General features: G+C 40.1%; 1 protein-coding gene across 1 annotated transcript; it reads left to right on the top strand.

Annotated features, from left to right (window-relative positions):
* The first annotated feature begins 228 nt into the window (after positions 1-228).
* On the top strand, positions 229-9,146 carry SMIM28 (small integral membrane protein 28). The gene is made up of 2 exons (XM_050315920.1): positions 229-405; positions 8,501-9,146. Exons 1-2 carry the CDS (start codon positions 295-297, stop codon positions 8,897-8,899), a joined length of 510 nt encoding a protein of 169 aa, XP_050171877.1. The 5' UTR covers positions 229-294; the 3' UTR covers positions 8,900-9,146.

The following is a 9,146-nucleotide window of genomic DNA, read 5'->3' as shown; positions in this document are numbered from 1 at the left end:
GCCCCAGCTCCCAGATACCTGATGCCAGCTTTGCTGGTAATGTAGGCCACCGAAGCAAATCCAGAGAGATTGAGTTGGAAGTGGAGAGAGGCTCTGAGATCTATTTGCTTGGCTTCCTGACGACGAGGGGGTGTGTAACTTCTTTTTGTCTTTTCCACTATAAAGGGGATATCATTTAAGAGGGATCATTAGCTGAGAGCAGCCCGGCTGGGTCGAGGCTGGGAGGCGGGGACGCAGTTGCAAGCAGTGAAGCAAGGTGGAGGCACGAAGACAGAAGACCAGGTTAATGAAAGCATGAGGTGGCTCTTGGGCAGCAGCTTGAAAAAATTTGGACACGCTGACAGGGGAAACTATGACTGGCTAAACAGTGAACCAGGTGGGCCACTTCTGGAAACAGAGCTTCAGGTCTGTACCCCCCTGCTCATCTCTGTGGCACGTCCTTTGACTTTGCATGTGTACGTATGTCCGTGTAATGCCTCACGTATAGTGCAGAGTAAATACCTGGGTATTGGGACGTATCAAAGCAGTACTGCTCAATTACACAGAGTCAGAGTATTTATTTATTGCTGTTAAGCTGTTTTAAACACATTTGTGGGAAAAGAAAAACATTAGATGGGAAAATTCTGTTCGGGTGGCTTGTAAGGAAGTTTAATTACTTCTTTTAAGCATAATGCGTTTTGCTATTCCTTGATTTCCTTTCTCTTAAATGCATGTTTATGCTTTGGATCTGGTCCTGTGAAGCCTTTCTGCAGATGTTGCGAGTCAGTAGCAGGCAGCAATGAACTCTTGTTCCCTAAGCTGTGCGCTGATTACTTCTGCGAGAGAGGATCACATGCAGGCAAGTGGGGGGAGGGAAGTAGCCCCCAGAGATGAAAACACAGCCTGCCTTTCTAGCTTTGTCTGGAATACAGTGAGACGGTTTCTCTGATCAAAAATAATAACTTAAGGTGCACGTACATCCCCAGTAAACGTACAAGTCAAGTAGCATTAACAAATGAACTGGCCACACTACTTAGCTGAGATATGAAGTGTACTGTTGCAAAATAAAAGCAGGTAGGAGTGTGTGTGGTTGTCAAAACAGGAGAAAAAATAGTCTTTAGTGACTCTGCAATTTTAACAAAATCTGCTTTATCAGTAAGATTGCCAGAATTAGAGTAGCAATGGCAGTGTCTTCACACCTCAAGACTGGGTTTATCTGACAGAGGGAAACAAAGAGCATCACCAGAGTCACTTTCCAACAAGTATTTGAAAATTCTGTAAATCAAGGCTCACTTTTAAATTGTGTCACTATTAATGTATACAAAACCACATCAAAATGTTTTTCTATTTGCCAGATTTATGTTTTTGCTTTTTACAAGCAATAATAAATCGGCTTTAAGAAGCTTGGAAAAGCACCTATGGGGGGACGACAGCCTAATGACTTCAAAGCAGACTTTGTTCCAAATGCACTTTAACATTTTTGAAGTATTGGTTTCCTGATTCAACTTGAAAAGATATAAGCATAAATATGGGCCATTTAAATTAAAATAATTTTAACAGAGTTCTAAGTACTCTAGCAAATCATTAACAACATAATAAATCTTAGCACCAATCAGTCACTTCAATGGGAAATTCAGTAAGCAAAATAAACTTTCACTTTTCTATCCTTACACAAAAGCTTTCTTTAAACTCATGTTTGGCCTTATTAGGTCATTCTCTCCCAAGCTAGGTAGTATCCCTCTTTTGTCTACTCACATGGTTCAGCTCCAAACCCATTCCATTACTCATCATTGATATACCACACAACTCAGCTCCACTCTGCATTTTATTCCTTTATCAACAGGCTGGAGTAAAAGCTCATCTTAGCTGATATGGGTCACGTAATCTGTAAGCTGGCAACTGTACATGCTCAGCATGTTAAAAAAACATAGGCAGACAGATTACTAATGAAGGACTTTACTACTTTAGTCTGTGCTCAGTGTTTGGGAAAACTGACCCTCTGCTTCAGTTCCTACAAATATATAAATGAAAGGAAGAGAATAAACATGAGTCTACGATGACCATACCATCCTAAGAATTAGTTCTGGGCAGACAGACAACTTTTTCAAAACATGATCCCTTTTACTCCCATGCCCTTTTCTGCCTTTCTCTATTTTATAAAGGATATTTTCCCTGTATTTATGTGTCTGTAACTTACTTCATGCTGGAAGTCAGATCCTTATATTTGTCAGTTATAAACCTGACAACAGCTGCTTGTAATGACACAGGCAGAGCACACTGATGTCCAGTGAAGCAGCATCCAACCAAACCAGTCAGGAAAACACTGCCATATAATGTCCTCAGTCACTTCATATGCCTGGTTTGGAAACTTACAGAGATTAAACAGTATATATATATATATATATGTTCTGCAGTTGATTTACTTTAATTGCAACTAATGAAGATTCAGTTTGATTTTTAGATTATTTTATTTTCCAGTTCTGGCAGCTATTCCTGTTACCTATACACAGTGCTTACTTTTCTAGTTTTAGAGGTTAGTTTTAGTTCAGTTTAGAAATTTTGTTATAGTTTAGAATTTCTAAGTAATTATTTATTTTTTATTAAGTGACCCCTGATTCATTGTATTAAAATTATTTTTATTTTTTGTGTAATTTTTTTTAGTGCCCATAAGATTTTCCAAGTCTTTATGTCCAGATCTGTGCAACATTCTTTACTAGCCCCTTAGTCAGTCATTGAAGAAATGGGCACAAAATGGAAAAGCAGGGACTAATACTGATCAATTGTATCCCAATGCATTTGATAATATATATGGATTTACCTACAAGAAGTTCATCAGCTTTTTGAACTACATCTCAAACTGAAATCAGCCCATGTAAAATGCTTGGCAGAAGACAGTATCAAAATGGATATATAACTCCCTGTTCAGGTTCTCTGCATCTGTATTAACTTATTAAAAACTATTTCAACTCAAATAATACACTACGTAGCCTACAAATAATTTCACCCAGATAGAAACCCTTTGAAACATAGACTGAGGAAAACTGGGCCTTGCTGCCATCTGTTAGCATACAGAAAAAAAAGCATATTGCCCAATACTTAATCCTACCTGCCTCACATGCTACTATTTTGCAGATTGTACTAAGACACACTTAATGTCCTTCCACAGCTATACAGGACATGATATTAATTTCATTACTAGCCATTCAGTGTGCTACTTTCCCCTCCCTTTCTCAGCATACATCTCAGGATCTTATTTACTGCATCTTCTACAAAAAACCAAATTTATTATGTCTCCTTTTGCGCACATTACACAAGTGCCTGGTTGCTATCTATTCAGTAGTTATTTTGCATAGAATAGGATAAAATAGGAGTAATTCAGTTGGAAGGGACCTGCAATGAAAATCTAGTCCAATCACCTGACCACTTCAGGGAGTACAAGAGGATATGAACTGTTTCATAATAACCTATACAATTTTTGCCTGGATCCCTCGGTGCAACAAAGTACTTGCAGGTTCAGGGCATCCCTCTTTCCCCTTCAGGTGCAGCAATACAGATGCAGAATTTCTGCAGACCAGACCCAGGGATCTCAACCTAGGCATTCTAAGCGAGGTATAACCAGAGAGTAACCCACAACAAACACCTCTGCTGAACTGTCTTTCCCTCCTCTTAAAACATTCAGTAACAGAGGCAGGAAGGCAGCTCGTCAGGACAGCATTCGCTATCCCACACTATGAGGCAGTCCTCTCAATCCCTGACTCTTCTGACTCAGTCACTACATACCCTACACATCCTGCAGCACAGTACCCTGAAGTATTGTGGTCTTCTTCCCTAAGCAATTTATCACAAACCTGAGTAGGCACTTTGTGCACAATAATGTAATTAAAAATTATATGCATTGCAGAACAAATTAAGGAATCACAGATTTCCAAAATGCTGGCATTTATTCAACCTTGAGAGCTTGATTTTGCAACTTTAGAAACAATGTTACAGGTTACTCCTGGAGGGCTTTTATGCCAGTAACCCACTGACATTCAAAGCTGTCCTTTTGTACCTACTTCACAGACTGTGGTCATCTGAGCTGGCTTATACTACAAATAGTTTCACTTCTTCCATTTTTTTTTTTTTTTTTTTACCATTAGATGCAAACTTTCCCCTTCAACAATAATATGTTTTACACATTTCTCTTTATGGGTATTTCTTTACAAGGCCCAAGACCACTGGGTTCCAGTTAAGGCTTTGGAGCAATGTATTTCCCAGAGACCCAAGACTATTCATTAATTCCTTCTATCAAACTTTTAACCTTTTCCTTCCTTCTCCTTCTTCATAGTTCTTCACTAGCCCTTTCCTTTTTCCTTCTTATGTGAAAAGAATGGCACTGCTGCAGTGAGAGTGTCATTCCCCAGATTTCTACTCTCAGTCCTATCCAGTTCCTACTGCCTCAGTCTTGCTCCTCTTTTGGCTTTCTTTCCCATAGTTTTATATCTTGCTCTCACAAGCCTACCGGGTAGCGATGTCTTGCCATATATCAGCGGCCCAGATAGGTTTCCCCTCGTTTCCAATTGGTCTTCTTCCATCATCCAACCACCCCCCACAGGGCATTGGCCACCATCCATGAGTCCGTGTAGAGGTAAAGTTTGCCCGCCTCTCGTTCAGCAATGTCCAATACCAGCTGGGCAGCTTTGAGCTCTGCGGGTGGCTTGATTCACCCTCTCCTTCCATAGCTTCTGCAACTTGTCGTGGTATTCATTTCATTACTAGCCATTCAGTGTGCTACTTTCCTCCCTTTCTCAGCATACATCTCAGGATCTTATTTACTGCATCTTCTTCAAAAAACCAAATTTATTATGTCTCCTTTTGCACACATTACACAAGTGCCTGGTTGCTATCTATTCAGTAGTTATTTTGCATAGAATAGGATAAAATAGGAGTAATTCAGTTGGAAGGGACCTGCAATGAAAATCTAGTCCAATCACCTGACCACTTCAGGGAGTACAAGAGGATATGAACTGTTTCATAATAACCTATACAATTTTTGCCTGGATCCCTCGGTGCAACAAAGTACTTGCAGGTTCAGGGCATCCCTCTTTCCCCTTCAGGTGCAGCAATACAGATGCAGAATTTCTGCAGACCAGACCCAGGGATCTCAACCTAGGCATTCTAAGCAAGGTATAACCAGTGAGTAACCCACAACAAACACCTCTGCTGAACTGTCTTTCCCTCCTCTTAAAACATTCAGTAACAGAGGCAGGAAGGCAGCTCGTCAGGACAGCATTCGCTATCCCACACTAGGAGGCAGTCCTCTCAATCCCTGACTCTTCTGACTCAGTCACTACGTACCCTACACATCCTGCAGCACAGTACCCTGAGGTACTGTGGTCTTCTTCCCTAAGCAATTTATCACAAACCTGAGTAGGCACTTTGTGCACAATAATGTAATTAAAAATTATATGCATTACAGAAAAAATTAAGGAATTACAGATTTCCAAAATGCTGGCATTTATTCAACCTTCAGAGCTTGATTTTGCAACTTTAGAAACAACGTTACAGGTTACTCCTGGAGGGCTTTTATGCCAGTAACCCACTGACATTCAAAGCTGTCCTTTTGTACCTACTTCACAGACTGTGGTCATCTGAGCTGGCTTATACTACAAATAGTTTCACTTCTTCCATTTTTTTTTTTTTTTTTTTTACCATTAGATGCAAACTTTCCCCTTCAACAATAATATGTTTTACACATTTCTCTTTATGGGTATTTCTTTACAAGGCACAAGAGCACTGGGTTCCAGTTAAGGCTTTGGAGCAATTTATTTCCCTGAGACCCAAGACTATTCATTAATTCCTTCTATCAAACTTTTAACCTTTTCCTTCCTTCTCCTTCTTCATAGTTCTTCACTAGCCCTTTCCTTTTTCCTTCTTATGTGAAAAGAATGGCACTGCTGCAGTGAGAGTGTTGTTCCTCAGATTTCTACTCTCAGTCCTATCCAGTTCTACTGCCCTCAGTCTTGGTTCTCTTTTGGCTTTCTTCCCCATAGTTTTATATCTTGCTCTCACAAGCCTAGGCTCTCCTTCCACACTGCTGCACAATTCTGATCTGTACCCTTCTCCACTCTTCCCACCCCTGAGGAGTTCACAGTTCCTCACTTCAGAAACATCAGTTCTCATCCTGTGCTTCAAGTCCACATCCAACCCACCAATCTTTCCCATGTCTTCCTGCCATCCCATGGGCTCTCTGAAATCCAATATTTGTAAGAGGCCGTGTCTTATAACAGGATGTATCAGGCACCCATAACACCAGGCTGTGCTTCCACCAGCACATGAAGGATACACCGTCCTTGACCACTATTTAACACACGAATATCCTTTCAGTGAAATTTATAGGGAAGCTGCATCGAGTTTAAAGGATAATCAGGGCTTTATATACCTTTCACTAATCTCGTGTAGGAAAAGCTGGCAATCTCACTCCCTGTCCTCACAAACCACCAGAACACTGTACAACTCACAGGTCCTAAGAACAGCACTTAACCTGCTCCCTAGAAATAAACCCCAGAACTTAGACTTGGATCTCAAAAATTTGCTCTTAACTGATTGTGAATAATGCTGTCCAATATAAGCTCAGCTCTTCAAAATATTTACCGTAAGAGTATCGGTAACATTAGTATGAATGAGTCTCTGTATATGTACTGCACAAATACAATACTGAATATTTCTTTTCATATTCCCAGGATTTTTTTATGCCCCTCATAAGACCCACTAAAAAAGCATTAATGAACTTAAAGAAAAATCCCCTCATTTTAAAAAAATTCTTTAATGACTGGATTAAAAGAACAGCTGGAACAGTTTCTTCCAGCTCTGCTCTTTGCTGTAGCCCATTTAATAGTCAGGTAAGACAACAACTTGTACTGCCAGAAGCTCTTTAATAAAAAATGATCAGTAAATATGAAAGAGTTCTTTAGTATGCATTTTTTGGGTAAAAGACAGCTAGGAAAAAAAAAAAAAAGCTTAATAGCTTACCCACAAAAGTTTCAATACATTTTAAAATTACTTTAATGGGTTTGGCTTCAGACTCACAATACTTCAGGAAAAAAAAAAAAAAAAGAAATCTGCCCTATGATATTTGTTGGAAGTCAAAACCTATTTACTTTGTTTTTCTTAGGGTAGAATTTTATAATATGACAACAAAGCAGAGAGGTTACAAATACCTCGTAGAAAATCAGTTGAATGTAGGTTGCAGTGTGATTTTGTAGCTGGAAGAATTGTAGTAATTCTTGGAAGAATAAGCACAGAAAGTTTCTGTAGACTAAGAAGGGGGCACTGGGGTTACTGGCCCTTTTCACAAAGCTATTGCTGCAAACAGCCAGTTCGCATCTCTGCTTCCAAATGCTTTGAGGAAAGAACCACTCAACTTCTCCTAGCTTGAATAGGCACCTTCATTCAAAATAAAGGAAATCTGATCTATTGACCTGTTGAGTCTCACCATACAAATGTGAAAAAGTAATCTGAGAGCACTCTTCAGAAACTTACAAAGGGAATGAGTTGATAATAAATAGCATTATAGGGTTTGGGTTTTCCTCCCACACTCGACTGGACTCTGAATGAGATCTACTAATTAGAAACTAGAGCAAGATAGTCATACTGAAAAAAAGATACATTAAATTTTAAAACTAAAGCTAATACAACAGAAGTGCACAAATGGCTTTGTTGGTTTTGTTTGTTGCAGGTTTTTTAGTAGCTTGTAATTCCAGTTAACATTACAGCACAATTTAAAAGCTGTGGGACAGAGGCCTATTGTGCTACATGTTGCAGAAAATAAAGTTGACAGTAACAATCATGACTGTTATTACTCTTACACAAGAAGTTCTTTTTCCACAGTTTTAAACAGGGGAAAATGATTCTTGGAAAGCTGGCAGAACAAGCTCAAGAAAGAGCTCCAGTTCAGGCCCTACTAACACACCATGCCAGGGTCTGACCTGTGAGATTAGAACAACCCAAAGAATAGGTATTGTAGGCAATGGGCCCTGTTTTGAAGGGCTAATTGTCATAACATTTGTTCTTTAAACAGTTTCCCAAATACAAAGAAACAGCACTAGATGTTGCTTCATCTGGATCATCTGCAATTCACTGTTCTCACAAATTTTAAAAGCTTGACTAATCTCCTGCAAAGTGGACTGGTCCCTCTATAATCCAAGAGCAACAAAATGTCAGTGTCAAACAAAATTACATACACTTCCAGGTTGTTGGGGTTTTTCCCCGTTGGATACAGGGTTTCCTAGAAAAGCAACATTCTTTCCAACTTCTCCATTTCTTTTGTCTCTAACTACGAGTTGTTTTAATGAGTCAGCAAATAGAATTTGGAAATTCAGGAGTCTGCAAAACATAGTGTTTGACTGACATTAATGCAGACAGAAAGAAATTTGGAAAAGGGACTTCTATATCATAAGGGGGGAGATGGAGAACACATTTTTGCTCTCTCATTAAGAGGTCTCCAAGAATCCAACACACTACCTATTTGCTTTGTTTACAGAGCAGAAAGCAGACAAGTTCAACGAAAGACGACATAGAACCATTTCTGTGCATCATATTGCCTGCCACCATGATGCTCTTCCTGGCATTCCTGCTGCTCTTCCTGTACCGCCGTTGCCAGCGCCCCACTCAGCAGGGCCAGATCTTCAGCATCGACCTTCCTGAGGCCCTGCCTGAACATGATGTGTCCAATTTCCTTTCTGCGCTGCCCTGGAACAGCGAACAGAGTTTCCACTACTCCACGCTGGTCCCTGATGCCACATTCCTCTCTCTATGTTTGCCTCCATCATATGAGGAGGCCACCATGAAGACTTCCGTGGAAGAGGCTCACATTGAGCTCTCTCCAGACCCAGTGCCTCCTTATGAGGAGAGCATACTGCAGACCAGCAGCGCCAAATAAACTTCCTATGGAAGCACCTTAGCTGAAGCATGCAACCCCTCAAGCCACAAAGGTAGAAATGCTATGGCCTTTAAAATTTGTGAAAAGATTCCAAATGAGGCACTAAACCAATGAATTTATGCAGGAAGAAACTTGAAGTAACGGGGAATAAGTCTCTTCACCTCATCCTAGGACTCTTTACCTTTCATTTGTGGCAAGTGTACACATGGTATAGCATCAAATCTGACCCAGACTGGTAGCATGGGTA

The sequence above is a fragment of the Myiozetetes cayanensis genome, unplaced genomic scaffold, assembly GCF_022539395.1.
Source record: "Myiozetetes cayanensis isolate MyiCay16 unplaced genomic scaffold, myiCay2020 scf2-11, whole genome shotgun sequence".
In the NCBI taxonomy this organism is placed as follows: domain Eukaryota; kingdom Metazoa; phylum Chordata; class Aves; order Passeriformes; family Tyrannidae; genus Myiozetetes; species Myiozetetes cayanensis.
This window is presented reverse-complemented; position numbering and strand designations above follow the sequence as displayed.

Coding starts and splice junctions, on each gene's coding strand:
- SMIM28 (XM_050315920.1), top strand. CDS start 295: ATGAGGTGGCTCTTGGGCAGCAGCTTGAAAAAATTTGGACACGCTGAC. Junction 406..8,500: donor TTCTGGAAACAGAGCTTCAG/GTCTGTACCCCC, acceptor CTTTGTTTACAG/AGCAGAAAGCAGACAAGTTC.